This window comes from Anser brachyrhynchus, assembly GCF_964034855.1.
Source record: "Anser brachyrhynchus genome assembly, chromosome: 20".
NCBI lineage: Eukaryota > Metazoa > Chordata > Aves > Anseriformes > Anatidae > Anser > Anser brachyrhynchus.
Genome location: NC_137713.1, coordinates 8,603,170 through 8,625,892, shown reverse-complemented (window position 1 = coordinate 8,625,892; position 22,723 = coordinate 8,603,170). Strand labels below are relative to the sequence as shown.

The 22,723-nt window shown below is 43.0% G+C and overlaps 1 protein-coding gene across 3 annotated transcripts in view; it reads left to right on the top strand.

Annotated features, from left to right (window-relative positions):
- Positions 1–602: 602 nt before the first annotated feature.
- The window catches only part of ANKFY1 (ankyrin repeat and FYVE domain containing 1), a 34,018-nt gene continuing 11,897 nt past the window's right edge, over positions 603–22,723 (top strand). Inside the window, exons 1-14 of one of the 3 annotated variants that reach the window (XM_080562875.1) lie at positions 603–755; positions 5,850–6,042; positions 7,567–7,685; positions 10,106–10,241; positions 11,655–11,778; positions 13,128–13,277; positions 14,032–14,197; positions 15,926–16,130; positions 16,893–16,961; positions 17,675–17,874; positions 18,363–18,460; positions 18,845–19,067; positions 20,178–20,276; positions 21,520–21,673. In XM_080562875.1, coding sequence (XP_080419001.1) covers positions 746–755; positions 5,850–6,042; positions 7,567–7,685; positions 10,106–10,241; positions 11,655–11,778; positions 13,128–13,277; positions 14,032–14,197; positions 15,926–16,130; positions 16,893–16,961; positions 17,675–17,874; positions 18,363–18,460; positions 18,845–19,067; positions 20,178–20,276; positions 21,520–21,673 — 1,946 coding nt within the window. In that variant the 5' untranslated portion in view covers positions 603–745. Of the gene's footprint in view, positions 756–1,231; positions 1,257–1,307; positions 5,378–5,849; positions 6,043–7,566; positions 7,686–10,105; positions 10,242–11,654; positions 11,779–13,127; positions 13,278–14,031; positions 14,198–15,925; positions 16,131–16,892; positions 16,962–17,674; positions 17,875–18,362; positions 18,461–18,844; positions 19,068–20,177; positions 20,277–21,519; positions 21,674–22,723 lie in introns of those variants that run through there. The other 2 variants (XM_080562873.1, XM_080562874.1) reach the window with 2 other exon arrangements.

Below are 22,723 nucleotides of genomic sequence, written 5' to 3'. Positions count from 1 at the left end.
AAATGAGGTGGGGCATGTTTCATGTTTTGTCTAGAAACAACACCAGGTCTGTGGCTCTCCTGCGGCCAATTCTACTTGTGCTGCTTTGTCCAACGTGGGCAGAAAGCTAAGACAGGAGGCAGAGGGACTTTACCAACCCTTGCTTAATGAAGTCGGGAGAAAACAATGTAATTGTAAAATGATCCTGTGATAAAAAATTTACTTGAAAATGGCTCTTTAGAGCAAACCAAAACATTGCAGCTAGGTCAGGCATATGAAAGGTGCTGAATATGCATGGAGCCGGTGGTGTTTCTGTTCTGTTGGGGCAGGAAAGCTCATGAGCAACGGGACCAGCTGAGGGTGAGCTGTATGGCACACGAGGTTTAAGAAAGCATCTCGCGGCTGCTCTTGGGTCGCTGTCTGTCTTGATCCCAACCCCACTTTGCACCCGCCGGGCACAGATCCAGTTGCTGAAGTGAAACTGAAGTGAAAACTGTGTGCGGGAGCTGAAGTAGCGATGAGGCAAGGGGTAGCCGTGTGCCAAAGGCACCCATCGGCTCAAAACCCCCGGCACCCCATCCCTTTTCTCTAACGGCACCGGGCTAGCGGGCAGGAGCCGCTCGGGGGGAGGGGGGGCGTGGAACCGAGCCCTCAGGCACCTCAGCGCCCTGAGGCGGGAGGGGTCCGCGCTGCTCTCGCGAGAACTCCCGCCCTACCCGCCGGCCGAGCGCGGCGCTCTCGCGAGAGCTGCGGCCGCGGACCCAAGATGGCGGAAGGTGAGGGGGGGAGCCCGGGCGGGGCCGCGGCCGCCGGGCGCAGCGGCAGCGCCGCCGGCTGGGGAGGCTCCAGGGGGGCACCGGGGGCGGCCCCCGTGTGGGGCCGGCTGGGCCCTGCCCGCCGAGGCTGGGCCGGGCTCGGCTGAGGCGGGCAGACCCCGAGGTGAACGTGAAATGGCGGGGGGGGGGGGCGCCCCGGCTGCCGGCTCCCCCTCAGGGAGCGCCCCGCGGCAGGGCCGGCCGTGCCCCTCGGGACGGGGGCGGTTTGGGAAGAAGTTGCCGCTTCGGGAGCCCCGAGGGACCTGCTGTGGTGTGGGGGGCCGGGTGGGGCGGGGAGGGGGCCCCGGGTCCCTCAGGGTGAGGCGGGGGACCTGCCGTCCCCTGCTGCTGCCAGGCCTCCTGGGTCTGGGCTCGGCTCGGAGCTGTAACTCCTAAAGAACGCCCGAACTGCTTTTGTACAGCTCCCAGGTTGTCAGTTACACCCCTCCACAATGAACCGAGGTAATGGGGTTTGAAAAACGCTGGGATGTCTAAAGTCCTTTTCCTTAACGCGAGACAGAAGCTTCCTCTTTTCCTCCTTGGAGGAAACTGAATCAGCAAACTGAGCTGAAAGTCCCAAGTTACAGGCATGGTAAAAGCTCTGACTTCCAGTCTTAACAGCGCTGCCTTCAACTCCTAAACTCCAGCGATCAGACTGGTAGAATTTCAGAAGTGCTTGTTAAAGGTTAACCAGCATGTGCTGATCTGGTGTGCATCAGCTGAGAAGATGCTCTGTTCAAGCTTGCTTAATAAATCCTTAGAGCAACATCTTAACTTGTAGTTAGCTGACCAGCTTACTGGGCTCACCTTTAAACCTCAGCGGCCCACCACCTCTGATGTCAAGGATGTCAGCAGGCGATAAAACTTCCTCACCAAGACCCTCAAAGATCTGGTCTGGGATCCTGCTCTGGCAGATGACCCTGTGGCTGATGCAGGTCCTTTTTTAGATATGCACACTTCTCAAAGATTCCTCCCTAGCAGTTCCCTGAGCTTTCAGCTGAAGAAAGCACACAATCATTTGCGAGAGTGTGTGTAAACAGGAGTAGTGAACTGGAGTTGTAGCTCTCCTCACTCAATTCGTTATGGGACCTGTGTGGAGGGACTCGTTTTGTCCCTTCAAATAAAGTACTCATCTTCAGCAGTGCTTTTTTATAATTATGAACTGTTGATACTGGAGAGTCAAATCGGAAATGAAGGTTTATTAACGAAGGGAGGTTGTCAGGTTGTGGTCATCTGCCCAGAAGCAGGCAGAGCGCTTTTTCTTATGGAGGTGTTCCCTCTGCGTGCGGAAATCTTGAATTAGATTTATTGCAATTGCTAGGTACAAATAATTCAAAGCTCATAAAGGCGAGTGCAGAGCTTGCTTTTGGAGCTTCTGTAAGAGTTCTGTCCCACTAATGTCAGAGGATACTAGGGGCGTGCAGGCAGGGGTAAAAATTGTTGGAGTAATGCTTGAGTCTAGAGCAGCAGGAAGCATGCTGCAGTGTTCTTGGAATGGTCATCAGGGTAAAGATTATAAGTGGACAAAACTGAGGGGGAACAAGGAAGCCATGATTTGGACAGCTGCGGGGAGGAGGTGCGTCAAAGTGGAGCACTGGATGATAGACCTGACTTTGGGAAAGGAAATAATGTGTTTTTCTGTAATACTTCCCTGTGACGCTCACTTCAGAAGTAAAGAGCTTATCCATGCTGCTCTGGAAGGGTGGGATGGACAGCGCGATGGGTTCCACCAGGCCCTCCCTCTGGTTTTCGGTACATGCTATCTGCCACCCCGTTGCCTATTGCCTCCTTCCTTATCTCTTTGGGTTCAGCTGACAAATCGCTCTCGAGACTTCTGTTCCTCCTGCTGTAAGAAAACTCCACTAGCCTCTCTGAAGTCTGTGATAAGGACCTTAAACTTCTGCCAGTTCATGAGATACTAGTGCATCTGCCAGGAATGTGTTAACAAACACTGCTTTTATTTTCTCGTCTAGCCATCTGTTAACTCTACACCTAGAGTACAAGCTCCGAAAAGGAGTCGCTCTGTGTACGCCTCTCTGCCAAACCCAGCCATCCTGTTCGTGTGTGCACCGCGTTTGTGTTTAGCCAGAGACCTCCCTGCAAGTAAGGCTGTCTTTTCAGGGCCTTGATCCAAGGCTCTTTGTTATTGTGCAGTTACTGCACACATAGGTGCGTACATCTGTGCTTGGAAGACAGCCAGAGAAATGTCCGTGCATAACTTGGACTGGCAATATTGTGCACTCTGTCAAAACGACTCTCAGCTTGGAGATGCAGTGGTCATTTTACATTGATTTTTAAGTGCTGACCTCCCCTGAGATTTGAGGACTGTAAATAGCAGACTTGGAGCTGTGGTGCCATTGCTTTAAGCAGATGATGCTTCTCCCTGAGTGTCAGTGTGCTGTCCTTTCGAAGTGATAATGCAGTGTGAACTCTTCAAATGAACAACATACAGGGAAAAGTTGATGTTCTGCTCTTTTGCACTGAATGCTGGTTAGGTGGATGTTGAGGTCTGTCTTGAATGTGCACCTGAAAGGTGCTGTAAGATCCAGTGGTCTGCAGGTGTGCAGCTGTAGGTAATACGCAGCTGTTACACGTGCTCTTGTGTATAGAAGAAGAAACTCTGGGTTTATGGCTCCTGCAGTCCTTGCAGCAAGTGAATATTGATCCATCTGTCTCACTGTGGTTACAGGAAGTATATACAGGAGTCGCCATCCCTGGGGGTGCTTAAGGAAAGGTTGGACACGATGCTTAGGGACATGGTTCAGTGGGTGATAGTGGTGGTAGGGGGACGGTTGGACCAGAGGATCTTGGAGGGCTTTTCCAACCCTAATGATTCTGTGATTCTGTATGCCATCGATCTGAAAACATGACTTCTCAAAGCTTCAGGTCTTTCAGGTGTTATCACTGCCAGTAGTGGTTGTTTTGGGTTGCCCTGGAAGCAGCAGTGAAATGGGCTTGATTTTCTGTGTAAAACTGAAGCTGCTGCTGCTTTAAGCTGCAAGGTAGTTCTGCATCGTGTCCCAGTGACTTCAAAACCATCTCACTGGCTCCAGGTTACTTAGGTAAAATGAGAGAACCTGAGGTGTTACCTTCTGATTCTGATTCTTTATTCCCCCATTCACACTTCCATTGCTTGGCTTGAAGATGCAGCGTTTATTTGAGGTTATACGTGCTGGAAGGTTCAGCAGGCAACTTCTTGTTCCTACCACTTGAGTTGAGATGGCTCCTCGGAATCTCAGTGTATGAACAGCAGTGTTGGTGCACTAATTTTTGCAGTAGTTCTCTGGAAGTGTCTTTCAGGATCACCCTTGGCTCTTACCAGGCATCGCTCTCCTTCCTGTAGCAGCAGGGTTTGCTTTGTGCCACCCTTGGCACCTTCCTTATGAATCACTCAGGAAGGAGCGGTTGCTTCAGGGACGTGTCCCTGTAGTTCTGGGAACATGGGCGCTGCATCATCTTCAGGTGGAAGGAACAGAGCAGAGCTTCAGCTCCCTTTGAGGGCTGCTCTGGTAGCACAGTTTTGGAATCACAGAGTACCTCGGCAGAATCAGTATCCCAGAGGAGGCGATATCTATTAACTGGTAAAGGATGGAGCTGAGTAAATGGCTGTTGAAGCAAGTGCACTGCCAACCTTGCTTAAGCAGTATTAACTGAAGAGTCAAACAGGGTAAATTACCTCCTCTTTGTCCATTACAGTCGTTAAAAGACTTACGAGGGAGTGTTTGCCACAGCAGTCGCAGAGGAAAGGCTAAATGAGGCATTCAGCCCGCAGCTGAGCGAGGGGAGGATGCTCTACCCTGGGGACCTGCTGGAGCGAGGCCAAGGCCAGCTCTGCTGTTGAACTTTTCTCTAGGAGCAGAAAGAAAACACTGGTCGCAGAGCTCGCCTTCTCCTTGTTTGTAATACTGTTTTACATTTAGTAAATATTTGAGGAAAACTTGTTGGACAGTGAATTCCTGGCTAGCAGGGAGGAATCTCGTGAAAACTTTCCCATTGGTTACCTTCCAAATTTCTCCTCCCTGCTCCGTTCTCGTTTTAGGACTGACTTTGGATGTGTACCTCGTTTGGAAACTTGCCTTATTGGTGTGGATTGTTAGGGGTGGGTAATAGTCAGCTAACCACAGTGATAGCTGCATGTAGCCTATGCACCTCATCCATGAATGCTCCTCAGTTAGTCTGGTTTTAAGCACCTGTAAAGACTTTCACATCCAGCAGTAGAGGGTTTTCATATAAGTGTCCCAGGTGAAGTTCTACACAGCTGTTCAGCAAAGCGCCTCACCACAGCTCTTCGGTGTGGTGGAGGAGCAGGCTCTGCAGTGGGATGGGAGCGCTTGGTCAGGGATCCGATGGCCGGGTGCTGCTGCTGTGCCTGTGAATTGCAGTGGCCACCACGGACCCAACTCTGCACCACGATGCCTCGTCACTGCAGAGCCTCCGCGGGGGGAGTGTGTTGATGGAGAGTAACCGGCTTTATATATTTTTTGACTGGCCTTTAGAAACACAGGTTCTGGGGAAACTTTGCTCTCTGCTCTGGCTATTTCTTAAGGAGCTTCTTAGCTGACAGTGCAAAGAGTTCTAGACAGGTAAGTTAAGCGCTCTGGGTTAGATGTTGTACTGCCAGCAGCTCTTCTGATGCTTGCATGTGCTCGATGACTGCTGTCAAGGCAGGCAGCATCGCAGCTGAATTGATTGGTAACTGCTGCCGAGCGAGGCTGTGCTCTACCCCACCACAATTCCGTGGCTTTAGAAAGCTTGTGGTGCACCTGAGTGGATAGCATTCAGGAACTCTATTTAGGAGTGGCTTTTATCAGTGTGTTCTGTTTTTCTGTGTTTTTTGTTTGTTTGTTTTTTCAATGTTCTTATGGCTAGCAGTGATATAAAATAAAAGGTTTAATACTGGGGATGAATTACTCAAGTAGTGTGGAAGAAGTGTTTACTGGAATTCCCCATGACTAAAGTAAGTGTGTAATGCACCTGTAGAGTGAAGTTACTCCCAGATGCAATGCACAGATGTGCAACGTTTCAGCCTTGTAGTAACACTGTGTGCCTCTGCAGAGGAGGTGGCCAAGCTGGAAAAGCACCTGATGCTTCTCCGCCAGGAGTATGTGAAGTTGCAGAAGAAACTTGCTGACACAGAAAGGAGATGCAACCTTCTGGCTGCCCAGGCTAACCAAGACAACGCCAGTGACACTTTCATCAGTCGACTTCTTGCCATTGTATCTGAACTCTATCAGCAGGAGCAGTACAGGTAAGAAATGTTCCTTTGGGGAAGGGGGGATTACAGGAAGCTTTGACTTTATTGACTTTATAATATGTGCTAATCTTGGATAAGAAAAATGCTTTCACTTCTGCCTGGTGTGAGCAGGGTCCTCATGTAGATGTTGCAAAAGCACTCTAAGATCAGGCAGCATCTCGAATCCAATTCTCGGATCAAGAGCTCTAAGCTCAAGTTCATCTTTGAGGCTGGCATTTAAGACAAGCTTAAAGAAAGTCAGTTGCTTTCATGGTCAATGTCTGAGCTTCCTTTGAGCAGAAGTTATTTTACACTGTCCTACAGCTAGGTGACACATTAATTATGCAGTGTATCTTACAATTGGAAAGCCCTACTTTTTTGAAGGACTATCTCCTGCACGTTTTCTACTCTTTTTTTATGTGTAAAGAAGCCTGATTTAATTGGCTTGTCTGTTTGTATGGCGTAACAAGCTTTGGGCAGTTAGGACTTGACAGTGTAAATGATAATGTATTTCTGAGTTTTAATGTAAAATTAGGTTTCATCGTTTATCTTCCATATGAACATTAAGGATCACTGTTAATACTCTAGATGCCTCAATGGATTTAGTTCCAAGACCACACCTGACACTTACCGATTTCTTTGCTATTACTGAAACCAATTCCAGTATCGCAAAGGAGGCTAGGCATGTAAGGGAAAATAGGTAGTTTTGTTTAAAATGTGTTCCCACCGTGTCTCAGGTTTCTCTGAGAAGTCTGTATGTCCGATGAGAAAATTGCATGCTGGGTAAAAGATGAGATTTGTTAGTTGCCTTATGTCAGAAGAGTTGGATTATTTCTTCAGATTCTAGGTTTAAAATCGTAGAATAGTGGCCGAACAAGAAAAGGAGAAAGGAAGCAAGTCCCAGTGAAAGCTTAAAGTAACATCTGTGTATTTTGTACTTCAGTTCATAGTGGTGTTTTGATTTAGAAAATTGTCTGGAAAATACACCTACATAGGAATAACACTTGCAAGACATGGATCTTTAAAATAAACAGGGCAAGTACTTTTTAAGTACAAAGGATAACCTGGTGTTAAAAGGTTTAGTATGAAATTAAAGTGTTCTTGACAGCTGGTCTCCGAGGAACTGGGCATTCTTGGAGTCTGCGTTGTCCTCAAGACTACTGTCAAATGTCGTTTGTTCTGTTACTGTTCTTGCATGAAACCTTTGGTGCTTAGCTGACAGTGCTAGAATGGACTCTGCAACCTAAATATTTAACCTCAAGATTGCTGGATTTTCCTGTCTTCTGCAGTAGTTCCCTAGCAGTTTACTGTGAAACTGTTAAACATTTAAATACTAGAGACTAATTTCATTCATATAAAAATAATAATTGCGTCATTTGGTGAAGTATTCCACTTAAGCAAATGTGTTTTGATATCTCAAACAATCTGAGTCTAAATGTGGATGCAAAGACAGATACTAGGAGACGCTGAATCCTTGCATATCTAAGCATGGGGAAGGCCTGCATAATAAATGGATATGCTTTTTTCTCCTCTTATCAGTGATCTGAAGATAAAGGTCAGAGACAAGCACATCAGGGCTCACAAGTTTGTCTTAGCGGCACGCAGTGATGCTTGGAGTCTAGCCAACCTTGCCTCAACAGAGGAGCTGGATCTGTCAGGTCAGTCATTGCTTAGTAATACGTGATGCTTCACTTGTCTTTAGGATGACTGGTGAAAGGGCCTGTTGAGAAAAGGTTACTCCTGCACCTTTTGGACTACTGCTGTTTGCAAAAAGTGGTGTTTAATCAGTTGATAATGAAGCTTTCTCTGAAACATGGTGGTGGACTTGTGAACGTGATGCTAGTGCTAGTTAAATCGATAACCTACCTTCTTTTTAATGAACAGGGGTTGAGCATGGTGGCCTTTTTGTCTTTTCTAGAGTCAACTAAACATAATGACAGTCAAATCTATATGGAGGAGCTTGACTTCTTCCTTTCTAAGGACAGGGCTTTTTGAGGTAGTGTGCATAATTTTTCTGAAGTGTGTAATGGAAATACCTTGCTTCTTGTTAACAGTGTGTGGGGAAGAAATAAATACAAATATTGTTCTTACAAAAGTGATTTGATTTGGCATTTTGATACCTTTGCAAAATAGGCTAAGGAAAAAGAAGTTTTTGAAAGGCTATCTTCTGTAAGATGGTGTTTTGTTCCAGTGTAGCTGTTTCTTGCATATGCTTACACTGGGCAGCATTCCTGCAAATTGAGACTTTCTTCTGTACGTAACTGTATAGGAAAGTCTTGCACAATTAATTTGTGAGCAATAAAAATGGGTATGAAGTTAAGCAGGTTTGCAGGCTTGCATGTTGAATACCAAGCACTGACCTGACTTTCCGTGCTGTATCTTATCATGAGTCCTAAATGCAGACAAACTGGAAGGAAGCAAGTCACAGCAAGCCAGTTCTGTGAGACAGCATAGCAACTTTCCTGCAGAAGGATTTAAGGATCTTTCTGCAGCTGCAAGAGAACAGATGCCAAGGGGTTTTTTTTGAATTGAGTGCTATGTTAGCATAAGATTTGTTACCAAAAAGCCCTTATGCTAATTGTGACTTTGTTGCAAGGCTTTAAGTGGTAGTCCATAGCACTTGTAGCTTCCCATTCATGGTAATCGGAGAATCTCAAATGTAGTTGTGGTCTTGTGTGTTTAGCAATGTAAACGCTTCCTCTTACTGAATGATGCTTAAAACAAGTTATGTAAAGAATACCACCTACTGTTACAGAACTAATTAAAAAAAAAAAAAACACCATCAGAACAACACTTTGATACATAGCACAAAGGTTAGTTTTATGAAGTAGCTCTAGCAAGCAACAAGCTGTTCCCCCAAAAGCTATGTCAGGGTTTTCTTTAAAATAAAATAAAAAAGTCCTTTCTAGAACTTGCAAGTTAAGTTTGCCTAAATCCTGATTTCAAAATACAGGCAGCATTTGAAACTGAGTATTTTCAGAGTTCATGTATTCTGCGGAATGAATGTAAAAGATAAGCACAGGTTCTCGTGTTGGGAGGGAGGACATGTACTCTTTTCTCTGCCAAGGCAGAGCTGATATTACAGTTCAAGTAGGCTTTTCTGATAACTTCAAGTTAGGCCAAAGATACTTGCCTTATTAAAGTCTCCTGTTTCTTAGGAGACAGTCTACATGCTATGTCAAGTACTGTCTGGTATTCTGCAAATAATCTGAGACAACTCTGTGTAAAGACGTTTTAGGGTGGGTTTTTCAGTCTTGAACATCTGTCTTTTATCTTTAAAAACAAAACAGCTTAAGAGACTATTGTTACTTTGAAAAAAAAAACACCAACCACCATTAGTTTAGAAATTGGGCTGATCTGATGTTATATAGTAATTCTCATCTATATCCTTGTAGGCAGGACTATCAGTACAGTGCTTCTGCCTAGGTGCTGAGGCCCTGGCTGTTGGGCCTGCATCGCTTGTGTCCTGTGGATAGGTTTCTGTAGTTTTTGCTGTGTTAACAACATGCAGGCTTGGTTGGGATCAGTATTACAAACACCTGAAGTCTATCCAGCTTCTTAAACTCACTTTCACCTCTCTTAGAAATGGTTCCTAGCAGTTGTAAGTACTTTGTAGTCATTCCTAAGATGTAAGCAAGCTTAATGACACGCCACAGTTTATAACACGACTGCAATATGCCAGAAAGGGTTCTGAAAATGAAAGGGGGATTTGGGCATGTCACCCCTAGATGTGGATTTAGCCATATGTGAGGGAGCAAAGACTTCAAAGGGGCATCGCTGGCCCTTTAAAGTGATGTTCATTTAGCAACTGGGAGATGGTACAGGGCTCCCTGTATTCTGCACAGTGTTCCAATGGAAGAAAGGTTTTCCTGGTTGGTGCCAGCACTGCTGCTAGCTTTGACTTCTGCCCAGTTTTGTCTCTTTATTTTGCCATTTTGATTAAGCTAAAGCAGTGCGGTTTCAATGAGATGATATTTTTCCTGGTAGCAGTGACTTTAACAGTCAGAGGAATCGCAACTACTTGAATAGGTGATTGTTCTTTGGGTATTTTATTAATCCCTGTTGCTCCCTGTACCAGATGCTGACCCAGAGGTAACCATGGCAATGCTGCGCTGGATCTACACAGATGAACTTGAGCTACGAGAAGATGATATCTTTTTGACAGAGCTCATGAAACTAGCTAATAAATTTCAGCTCCAGCTGCTTAGGGAAAGGTGAGTCTTGGTAAATACAGTGGTTATTCTTGAACTCTTTAACCTTGTTTGAATAGAAATAAGTTGACAGCTGCTAGCAGTTGGCTGCAGCTTTGCTTTTCTCAAAGACTTGAGGTTTTTGGTAATGCAGCAGGACATTCAGCTGATCACAGGAAATGAAGCCTTGCACTATAGTTATGCTGTAGCAGTTTTTCCTTACAGCTGTTATGTTTACTTCCCAGTTCTTCTTCCAGTCAAACTAATAACCCTAATTTGCCAGTGAGAGGAAGTGGAGAGCAATATATTAATAACAAGCTCTGGAGAATTGCAAGAAAGGAAGAGTCAGTGACAGTATCTTGTAATATTAAAAGGCCACAGGTGAAAACTCTAACTTAAATAGTTGTTCTGTGTGTCTTGATAGCAACTTTTCACAAAGAAGGGTAATGTTACGCTAAAAACCTCCCCGTTATGGAGAGGATGATCACACCATTTTAGTAGGGGATAGCTTGTTATCTTGAATGTCTAATGTTCTTAACCACTTAGTGACAAGTCTGAATGTACAAAATGATCAAGTTTTGTTCAACTCTGAAGCTTTGAATTTTATCAAAGGTGAAGTATCCTTTGATAATCTCTTGCCTAAGGGGTGTCTGGTGCTGTAGTAGTACTTAAGGTCCTTACTCAATCTAATATTTGTGATACAATGTGAAGCAAACTAAATTGTTAATAATAATTTAAAACAAGTATTTGACATCTGTATGGCCAGTGCTGAAACTACCTTCAGACTTCGTACGACGGAAATATTCCTCTGCGTGGTAGTCTGGTGGCAAGGAAAAAGCCCAAGTACAGCATGCTGCTGGTGATTAGTATATGTCTTCAGGTGCAGACACCCAAATAAAAGTGTTTCCTTTTTGTATTGAAAACTACCTGGAGTTCACTGCCATGCTTAACTTCAAGTTCAGTTTGCAGTTTTCTTCCAACAAACTCAGCTAATAGCTTCACACCTCTAAAGATGATTTGGTGGATCTACTACTAAACCCTGTCCCTTCTCTTCATGAAACAAACAGTTATTTGGCATTCTTGTGATACTGTAGTACTTACGAAGTAGGGAAGATGTCTAAGAACTGCAGCTTGTTCCCCTGGGAGAACTGGCATGCCTCTATTTACTTACAGGATCCTACAGTGAGTAGTGCTATTATGGGACCTCAGCTTAGACAAACTCTGCCTTAATAGGAGTCTGCTTTTGCGGGAACTGTCTTATAGGGCTTCTGATTAAAGTATATTTATGCTGCATGGCATTACAGTAAAGTAAGTCCAGGACTACTTCTGTTGGCATCCAGGAGAAGAGTATATAGAAACCTGTAACAGCATGGGAGGGTGATTACTGTAAAGCTGTTTACTGAACCCTTTTTTTTTTTTTTTTCCCTATTTTGACAGATGTGAAAAAGGAGTTATGTCACTAGTTAATGTCAGGAACTGCATTCGTTTCTATCAGACTGCTGAGGAGCTGAATGCTAGCACTCTTCTCAATTATTGTGCAGAGATAATTGCTAGTCACTGGGTAAGTACTGCTAGAAGGAAGCAAAAGGAAAAATGTTTACAGAGAATAGAAACTTAAGCACTAGAACTTCACTTACTGCGCTGTCTAACCTCAGAAATTTGTCTTTGTATGCTACCATTCAAGCATTCCAGCTGGGATAGGGATTACATGGATTCCTGATGCCTTTCAGTGACTAAGGCAACCTGTTGCCCTGACCCTTAGGTTTTTCAAGGGGTCAAAGTGTTAAGTGTGAGTGAAAGGGCTTTTCCTGAGGCAGGAATCACTTTCCCTTCCCCTCTTTCTCACTTATCTTTATAATATGTTGCTTTTGGCAGTGCATTATTTAGTATTTTATACAGTGCTAAAGCATAATTATTTTCGAAACAATGTACATTAAATGGCTATTCCCCTAAGTTTTTTTCATTGTTGTCTCTGGAGGTTATGCCCCTTACCCATCTTTGTATAAATGTCTTGATGGGGCAGGGGGAAGTAGCTTGTAGCCTGAAGAGTTGTTCTGTTCACTGGAAATACTTCGCTGTCAAAAACCTCTTACTTTTATAAACATGAAACAAACCAGAGCCATTGTGATAGGCAAGAGGGTCGTATTATCAAATCTGGACTCTAAATTGTTCAGAGGTTCACCCATAGTTTGGTCCCTGTCTATATAGGATTACAAATCCCAGGCCTGCATTTACTTCTAAAAATAATCCTTGTAAGTAAGAGCCAAGCCAGGAGAGAGTTTATCTTCTCTAGCAGGGGGAGTGGCAAGCAATCTTGCAACTGACTTGGAAGTTTCATTTGCTCTGATATTTTGAGGAAACCGTGATTAATTGTGTAATGGATTAGTCTTTAAAATAAATCTGTTTGCCAACAGCAGACTGGTGTATGAGGATTTAGGTTATTCTATATCTAAGACAGCACATCCAGGGGTCAGATGTGGATACTGCTTTGTATTCAGAGATCAGATTTCAAACTTACGTGGAGTTGTCATTCCTCAATAGCTCTTTTGACAATAAGGCTTAATACTAACCTGTGACTAGAGTCCAGATAGAGAATTAGTGTAGGAACTAGATGTTTATCTACTGTAATGGATGGTAAAATGCTTGTTTTCTGTACCTGTCACAACGGGGAGGAAAAATACCTCACTGTACCAGATCTCAAAACTAAAATGTAAGACTTCCTCTGAGTGTTTCCTCCTAGTCTTAACAGGATATCTTGGATTGTTCCTGCTTGTTGTAATGTTGCGCATGTTACCAAAATGGAGCTTTTAACTGAGCTTGTTTTGTGAATTTCGTAATAGCATTGTGCAATGCCTTGTTTATAAACAAAACAAAAATACTGCTTACCCTTTGTTTTTTTATTGGTTCTAGGATGACTTGCGTAAAGAAGACTTCAGTAGCATGAGTGCTCAGTTATTGTATAAAATGTTCAAGTCAAAGACAGAATATCCTTTGCATAAGGCTATTAAAGTTGAGAGAGAAGATGTAGTCTTCTTATATCTTATTGAAATGGATTCACAGGTATAGTGAGACTAACTCTTACTGTCTTCTGTAACTTCATGTTTTAAATAACTAGTTTCTAACTGCTAGTGTAAGCTATTTCTGTCACCAATTCTTACTTGTATGTTTATTGTTGTAGCTACTTTTATGTTTGTAATAGAGGCTGAGTGATAAAGGCTCTATAAAGACATAATTAAGAAGTGAGTCAACACTTTTGATGTAATCCGTTGCATGCAAGATGTTTTAAATAAAATCTATACCTGATATTTATACCACGCAACTTCAGAGGTGCATGGTTTAGTAAACTTTGCTACTTCGTGGCAGTTCGGTAAGCATTATTTCTTTGAACAGGCATCTGTTCTGTTCAGATGAACATTCTAAACTACCAAATAAGCTTTCCAGTAGATGTTAGGATTTGAGACATCTTAAAAAGGAATACTTGAAGAATTCTTCCTATTACCGTGTTGACTGTGCCTAGATAGGCAGAATCTTTACAACTGCCAGTCTTGCTTCCTGCGAGTTAAACAAGACTTGTAGGTAGAACTCCCGTTTTCTCATGGAACCAGTCTCCTGCTTAGACTTGCATTTGGTGACTCGGCTAGCCTTCTGATTATTTTCCTGTATAAGATGTGCTTACCTAAATGCAACACTAGCATTTAGAATTAGAGTTTAAGGTCTACTCTTATGGTAGTTGGAATGGGCTGTTAAAAATGTTATGTTGGGCCGTTGAGCATACCTGTTTAACTAGTGTCATCTGGTTACATTTGTGTTGTAGCTTCCTGGGAAGCTTAATGAATTGGATCAAAATGGAGATCTTGCTTTGGATTTAGCCCTCTCCCAAAGACTGGAGAGTATTGCAACTACACTGGTCAACTACAAGGCTGATGTAGATAGGGCAGACAAGAAAGGCTGGAGTCTATTACATAAAGCCATCCAAAGAGGTAAGTAAATAGGTTATGAAGCCCTTTAACTTGCAGTTCCAGTGTGGAATATATATTCCATAGTCTATTTTTGTCTCACTCTGTAGTTGACACTTTAGTTAGAAACCTCTAGTCACAGATAGATATTGTCCTGTTTCTTTTTGCTAAACTTATAAAAAGGGTGTGTCTGTTAGTTTTTTTGTTTTTAGGATCTAAAGGCTAGCCTGCTGGCTGTTGCATTAAACTTGTACTACATGACATCAAGAAGCAATCCTAATAGAGTATTTTATTCTGAAGGAAGAAATATGGGGAGATGCAGAGAGTATTTTAATGTGGCAACTTGCTTAATGTCCCTGACAAATGGTTGAATCAAGCAAGGGCAACCTAGCTATAAAACGAAGATAAAGCCTTCTAAACATGTTTCATATGCAGCATCTGCTTCTTACTGATCATGGTTAACCGCAAGGGACCTCTCCCTACTGAACAGCAGTTTGAGGGGAGGAGAAACCCACTGGAAAAAGATGAGGAGCAGAGGGACGTGCTATGCCAATCTAAATATCTGCAAATTTAAGTTTTGTTAGCTCAGTGCAGCTTGCGACTTCTTCCTTTAATCTCCTACATATCTAAACAGGGTAGTGCTGGTGTCTGGTCCGGTGAATGAAGCTTCAGCAGCAGGAGTAGGAGGTCTTCTAGGCATAGGTCAGTGTTGTGGTGGCTGCAGCACTGAAAAGTTTGCAGCAGGCTTCTCTTAATACTAGCATTTGTGTTCCCCTTCTAATGTCTGCTTTCAGTCTAAGCTAGAGCTCTGAGAATGCTTGCTTTTCAGTAACAAAAGCTTCAGTGACTCCATCACTGTTAACAGTCGTGTTCTGGAAATGGAGCTTAAGCAAATTGTCTGAACTTGCCACGTGATTCTTATTTCTGATCACTAAAGAGTGGGGGAATATCAGATAAGGAAATGGGGGGGGTGGGGGGGGGATTGGATTTTATTTCTTGATGCCAGAGATGACAGCAATCCATACTGCTTTTTCAGGCAGTTTTCTTTGTTATCCAGTCTTGCTGTCAGGACAAGCAACTTGTGAATGCATGTACTCAAACTAGTATTTGGAATAAGGGAAACTAGTAACATGCTGAAGGCATTCTGTATGTCTTGTTTCAAGTTCAAGGTCTTGTGCACCTTGAAGCAGGCCTAAGTTCTGACTTCTGAGAAGATCTAAGGAAGGATTTCTTAGGAATGCCTTTCACGATAGGTCCTGGCTGTTGAAGCCGTTACTTCGTGGGGGCCTATATTTTCAAGAGCAAGGACTGCATTACTGCTTGTTTATATAGCAACACTGAACAGATTGCAACTAACTTCTGCATTCTTCCGACTGCCCTGGAATAGCACCTTTCATTCAGAACTGTGGGCAGTCTCACAACTTGCCTGGTAGCGCATTAAAGCTGCAGTGGATTTATCTTGATACAGAAACTAACAAACTTAGTACCACCATACCAAGTGAACTAGTGCGTGAACTTGAGTTGCATGTAACCTCAGGGCAAAAGGGAGAGGTAGTTATGAAATATCTTAATCCTGGCTTTGCAGTGGAGCGTTCCTGAAATTATCTATTACTGAGGAGTGCTAAGAGCAGACTGTTCTATTGGAATGATTGTATGATATAGCAGGAAGTCACGTATCCATTTTCTAGGCTTGTTTAGAACATACAGGGTTCACGGTGTATCCATAAATAACTTTATCCTTTTTCACAAAAGGAGATAAATTTGCTGCAAACTTTCTCATTAAAAACGGTGCCCGTGTGAATGCTGCTACGCTGGGAGACCAGGAGACTCCTCTGCACCTTGTGGCGTCATACAGCCCCAAGAAGCATTTGCCAGATGTCATGGCAGAGATGGCACAGATAGCAGAATCCCTCCTACAGGCAGGAGCCAATCCAAATATGCAAGACAGCAAAGGAAGGTAAATACTGGATGGGGTAAAGTCTGCTACCAGTTTAACAGATAACAGTGCAGCTGTCAGATACAGCCCACCGGGAACCTTCTCAGGTCTCAGCAAAGCACAGGTGATGGTGGAAGCAGGGAAGGTGAAGTCATTTACTTCAGTTTGAGACCTGCAGGTAGCACTCAGAGCAGAAGCTGTTGCAGGCTGAACGGTACCCTGTCATGACCAATTTTCCCTATAGAAAGCTGGGGGGTGAGTTGACTGCTGGAACAGATGGCAAGCAGTTTTTTGCCTTTATTGGATCACTGAACAGTAAAGTAAGCTAACCAAGATGACAAATGACATTCCTAAAAATCTGCCTCTTCGAAGCTCTGTCAATACAACAGAAATTATCTCAAATAGCCAATATGTGCAGTGTGTTTATCTGAAGTGCAGGGTCTCTAAACTGCTTTAGAGGTTACGTTGGACTGGCAAACAAGTACATAAAATGGTGTAGAAACCTCAGAGTGTATTAGCTACTCGATTTGGGTAAGTCAAGCTTTAGTGCTCTTACCTTGAAGGTTAGCTCTTCTATTAGGGTAAAGAGTTGCTAACTTCTAAATCCACTGGAACCATACCCACTAAAAGGGAAGCTTGCATTTCTGTCAAGATGTACTTGGGCCCTTCACCTGAAAGCAGAGGTGAAGGTTAGCCCCATAAATGATAGGGGCATGTTGGCAAGCACAGACAAATCTTAAATGCCTCACTTATTGATGTAACTGTACTTTGCTCCAATTGCAGGACCCCATTACATGTGTCGGTTGTGGTCAGGAATGAACCTGTATTCAGTCAGCTTCTTCAGTGCAAACAGTAAGTTCTGCTTACATGTAAAATACACTGAGTACCTATTTCAGTGCAGGTATGAAAACTGTTTAACAGCTCTTTAGGCCTTTTTGCTGTATCGTAAGGCTAGCAGTAGGCTAGAGATGCAAAACTGTGAAGGCTTTGCATAACTTGAGATGCCAGAAGCCAAGCAAGTTTACCCTCCTGTAAAGAGGAAGCAAACTGCATCTCAGTGTTTTTCTTAGAGAGCTAGATGAAATGTGGCAATATCTTCATTTGTAGTGGAACCAAAAAGAGTAATAAGAATATATTCAGACATTTTAAGTCTTGAGTTCAACTTGGATTATGCTTAAAGCTATCACATGTGACATTATAGGGTCAGGAAGCAAAATGCTTCATTTTATTCAGTTTCTCCATCGTTGACTTTACAGTTCTTGTATGTGACTTAAAAGAGGACTTGCCTGTTTGAGACAGTTTGTTACAAGCCAAATCTAGCAAGACCACACTTCTCTTAAGAGTCATGGGCTTAAATTTTGTAGTCAATAAAAGGCATCTTGCTTGTTTCAGAGTATTCACAAATTCTACTGTAGCTCCAGTTACTTTGGAAGTTTTTAAGTGAGCAGAAGTTGTCAGTGAGGTATTGAATAAACTTGCACAGCTTTTCAGACACTTGAAACGTAAGCAGCACCAGGGACCACTTTCTAAGGTGTAAGAGTTAATATTCCTCAACTTATTTTTAGACTAGACCTGGAGCTGAAGGATCATGAGGGAAGCACAGCTCTGTGGCTTGCGGTTCAGTATATCACTGTATCGTCTGATCAATCTGTAAACCCTTTTGAGGATGCCCCTGTTGTAAATGGAACTTCGTTCGATGAGAACAGTTTTGCAGCAAGGTTGATCCAACGAGGCAGCAATACAGATGCTCCAGACACAGTAACAGGTAAAACAGAGGTTTGTATTTCCGTGTAGGTGGAAGGCTTGTGAGTTAACTGCCTAGTACTGGCTGCACTCTGTGGTCCAAATTACTCTAGCATGTCCAAATAGCATGGAACTAGGCAAAATTTTTTGTGTAGCTGAATGAAGTTTTGACAGTTATTGCTGTGTAATGAATGGTATGGGTAGGTGGTAATATCTTTACCCAGAGCGGGAACACTGACAGGTCATGAGCAGAACTTGACCTGCAGGAAGTGACAGAAAATCTGGACTCCTTGCTAGGTCCTAATATCCTCTTTTCAGTTTCAAAATGTGTAACTACTAAGTAGTGTATGTGACAGTCCAACGTTTCAAAGGCGTAACTAATAGGTAGGATTTTCCTTTTTGGCTTCAAGTTTCAATGTAGAAAGGTAGTGGGGAATGTGCTAACAAACACTTTTTAGTGTCAAGGTATGGTTGCAATAGTACTCTAATAGTATTTGTGTTTTTCCTTAGGGAACTGCTTGCTTCAGAGGGCAGCTGGTGCAGGGAATGAGGCAGCTTCTCTCTTCCTAGCAACTCATGGAGCGAAAGTCAACCACCAAAACAAATGGGTAAAAACAGAAACTTTTAGACTGTATGAAAATTCCCTTATTTCCTTTCAGAAATAAGATGGCAGAGATCTTTGTTGCTAACCCTAGCTTAAAGCAAGTTTAAACATCTGCTGAGCCTTCTGCAGGTTTTCAGGTATTTACTAGTGATCAGACAACTGTAGTATAATGGTTCTAGCACTGTTCTAGGAGCACTGCAAGTTTAACTCTTCTGTCAATGCTTGTTGTAATAAAGTCCTTAGTATACGTTAACTCATGTAGCTGAAGGTCCAAAAGAGCTTCAGCTACTAGCGCTTAAGTTTTTTCACACCCATTTGTGGGCATATTAGTTTAAAAGCTATCTTTCTGGTTTCTCAAGCTGTTAACCTAGTCCCCTGTTTGTTTAAGGGGGAAACACCACTGCATACTGCCTGTAGGCATGGCCTAGCAAACCTGACAGCAGAACTTCTGCAACAAGGAGCCAATCCAAACATCCAGACTGCAGAAGCAGCGCATGGTCAGAAGGATGCATCTTCTCCAACAGCAGAGAATGTTTATCGGCAAACTCCCCTTCACATGGCTATTGCTCACAATCACCCAGATGTGGTATCAGTCATCCTGGAACAAAAAGGTAATGTTTTTCTAGTTCAAACTATATTGATGCTTTAGCGGATTGGTATGCCAAGATGCCATCTAAACTGTGTTTTGACAAGCGACTAATCAAACATGCTTTCCTGTAAACCTTGTTTAAGTAGAGCAATTAACAAGATTGGTTAAACAGTTGTCTTAAAACTCAAATCGCGTGCTTGTTGAAACTAGATAATTAACTTGCTCTAAATAGTCTCTGTTACTGATCTCTCCAAACTTTCCACTGGACGTAATGGACTTGAATTTTAGCCCCAGGTTGTATTCTGACTGTACAACTGAGATTCCCTTTCTCTCCTTGTCCAAGTATATAGTTCAGGTAAATGCAGGACTTGAATACAGATAAAGGCATCTTTCTGTGGTGAGATTTCTGCCTCCTTCAATTCTCAGTAAGATGATTTTGTACAGAGTAGTAGTAGAATTGAGATAGAGTTGAGTCTCAAATGCTGAAAAACTGGTGGATGACAGTTCTACACTTAAGGAACCTGGGGTATTTGTTAGATGCTACTAGTTCAGCTTTTCCTGTACAGCACCAGGAAGTGAAATAGGCCTTGCTTCAGCTGTTAATTTTATCTCCTACCAGAGATGGCATTTGGAGGGAATAGGTGAACTGGGGAGAATATCCTCCATTCCAGGGAGCTGAGAAGGAGGGATGCTGCCACCATATTGCAGTATAGCTTACACAGTGAGATCTTCATTCTCAGAGCTTTGGGTAAACGGCTGTTTGGAAACAGATAGCAAGGGAAGGAGGTTAAGCATCTTAGTCAGAATGTTGGATGGTTTTTAGTATAAGTGTTAAGATTAGGAGATTAGGGAGTATTGTTACTACTGCTTAGGACCTCCCAAGCAGCATTAGCACCTAGGAAGTTGAAAGTAACTTTCTCAGGAAGAGATCTTTCCCTAAAAGGGAAATGGTTTAGCAGTGGACTTATAGTGTTAGGTGGTTGGTTAGACTTCATGACCTTCAAGGTCTTTTCCAACCTAAATGATCCTATGACACTTCAAAATTTGACACTGTTACTCCTGCAACCTTCAATCTGCAACTGCAGGTCAAATACAAGAATGCTCTAACAGAATGATTTATTTTTTTTCCTAGCTAATGCTCTTCATGCTACCAATAACTTGCAAATCATTCCTGACTTTAGTCTAAAGGACTCGAGAGACCAGACTGTGCTGGGATTGGCTCTTTGGACAGGTATGTGCCTATGGAACAAGATAAAAAAACTTTACTATGATAAAGGGGCTATGATGTGAGAGAGATTTCTGTGACAAGCCAGTGGTTGTGTGTTCATGGCCTGGCTTGTGCTGCTAATGAAAAGCTGTCAAGGAGAGCTTTAGATGATTATTTAGCTTCTAAAATGATGTTCACATCTGGCTTGCCAATAGATTTCCAGCCATACAGCTTCACTTGTTCAGTAGGGGATAGCCTGAAGCCTCTTGCCTACAACTGTACTTGAAGTTGTGTGGAATTGTACCACTGTGAACTTTTGGTGGTTTTCGTTTGTATCCATTTATATTGTCTCTTCATGGTTAACTCTGTAAAGGTCAGCATTACTGTATTATCCAGCTTCTAGAACAAAGGGAGGGTGAGCTACTTTAAGTAGCTGTGAGGTGGAATGGAACTTGGAATACCGCTTCAGAAGATTTTCTTCTCTGAAATGTGAGGGGGAATGTTTTGTGGAAAAACAGATGCTTGCAGACAAGTGGCGCTTCTACCATACTAGGTTATACCAATAAGAGAGTGGTTGTGTGGTCACCACAGGATCAGTATGGTCCTACTGAGCTGGAGACAGTAGCTGTATGGGGAATGCCTGCTCATATCTTGGGCTTAAGAGATGAGGCAGAAAGCTTAGTGAAGGGCTCTGCACAGAAGTGCTAGATGTCGTCCATGTGTAACAAATATCTTTACACTCAAGGCTCTTGTTTTTTTTCCGTTTCTAATGAAAGGAAACAAACATAGCTTTATCCTTACTATTGTCCTGATCCACCTGTGAGGTAAGGAAGGACTAAGCTAAATATCTAAATACAGTAATATTCATGTGAATGGCTTATGAATGTAATACTAAAAGCTAATATGATTGCTGGACAAAAGTCTGAGGTGGTATGAAGTATTAGGCTAGGTGTGGTCACAGAGGACCGTATTAAATTTAGGTTGGCAAAACTAATGGGGAATCTGCTGTACATCATACCATAACTTTTTTCTTAAAGCAAGGCCAAAAGGAGTCAGTAACCAGTATTTGACAGGTCTGTAAATGCATTTTTAAGCTGGGTGGAGTCATGAGTTGGCTTAGCTCATGTATGTGTATTTTAATAGGCTCTAATACATCTCTTTTTTGTAATTATTGAAACTGAAAGCTTGAAGCTTTATTTTTTATGCTTCAGAGGGTGTCTGTTTTATAGAACTGAAGGCAAAATATTAATGAGCTGTAACTCTTCAGGCATGCACACGATAGCAGCTCAGCTGCTTGGATCTGGGGCATCCATCAATGACACAATGTCAGACGGACAGACTCTGCTACATATGGCAATACAGAGACAAGATAGTAAGAGTGCACTCTTCCTGCTGGAACATCAGGCAGATATAAATGTCAGGTAAGATCTTAACTGATACAACACTGAACAGGGTATGTATTTAGGAGCAGGTGTGATGACTGCCTTGCTCATGAGCAGGAGCAAAGGGGGAGATGCTGCTCTCTTCTCCCTGCTGACTCACGATAGGACCCAAGAGAACAACATGAAGCTGTGTCAAGGGAGGTTCGGACTGGACACTAGGAAAAGGTTCTTCACCAGTGGGTGGTCGGGCACTGGAACAGGCTGCCCCGGGAAGTGGTCAAGGCACCAAGCCTGCTGGAGTTCAAAAAGTGTTTGGACAATGTTCTCAGACATATAGTTTGATCTTTGGGTGGTCCTGTGTGGAGCCAGGAGTTGGACTTGATGATTGTTGTGGGTCCCTTCTGAATCAGGATATTCTAAGATTCTATATAAAGGCTTGAAATTGTTATCAAATCATGGTTTGTGCACAGTTATGGATATGGCCCTTTTTATGGCACTAGTTAATGCAGAGACATTAACTATGGCACTGTGGCACTAGTTAATGCTGAGGAACCTATGTGAACATGGATCTACATATAGCTCCATCAGTCCAGTTGAGGCTGCAGAGGGAGGTTTCACGTGGCTCTAGGTAGACTACAATCTTCTGTAACAGACTCAAGTCCTAGAGACATGGTACTGTCTCATCTATACTATCTACTCATACTGTAGTCTCATCTATTTGCCTGTGGAGCTGCATGTGTTCTGCTGTCTAAACTAATTAGATGTAGTCCCAACAAGAAGATTCAGATAGAACTAGTCTCATGAGTATCTCTAGACAACTGATACTAGACTTAACAAAACGTTTATGTGCTTACATGACTGACAGGCTTTGAAATTTGGCTGGCTATACCTAATGCGAGTCATTGGGACAAACTGCCTAATAGGGCTAACTAACTTCAGTTCTTTAACGGTTGGTATTTCTCAACCATTTGAAGTGTTACCACAGTGCAGATAAACATGTTCCCTTCTGTGATGTTAGGTAAAGGGAACTCTGTTCAAACAGTGGCTGTAATTAAGGAAAGAAAGGTAACTGGGCCAAGAACATTAACA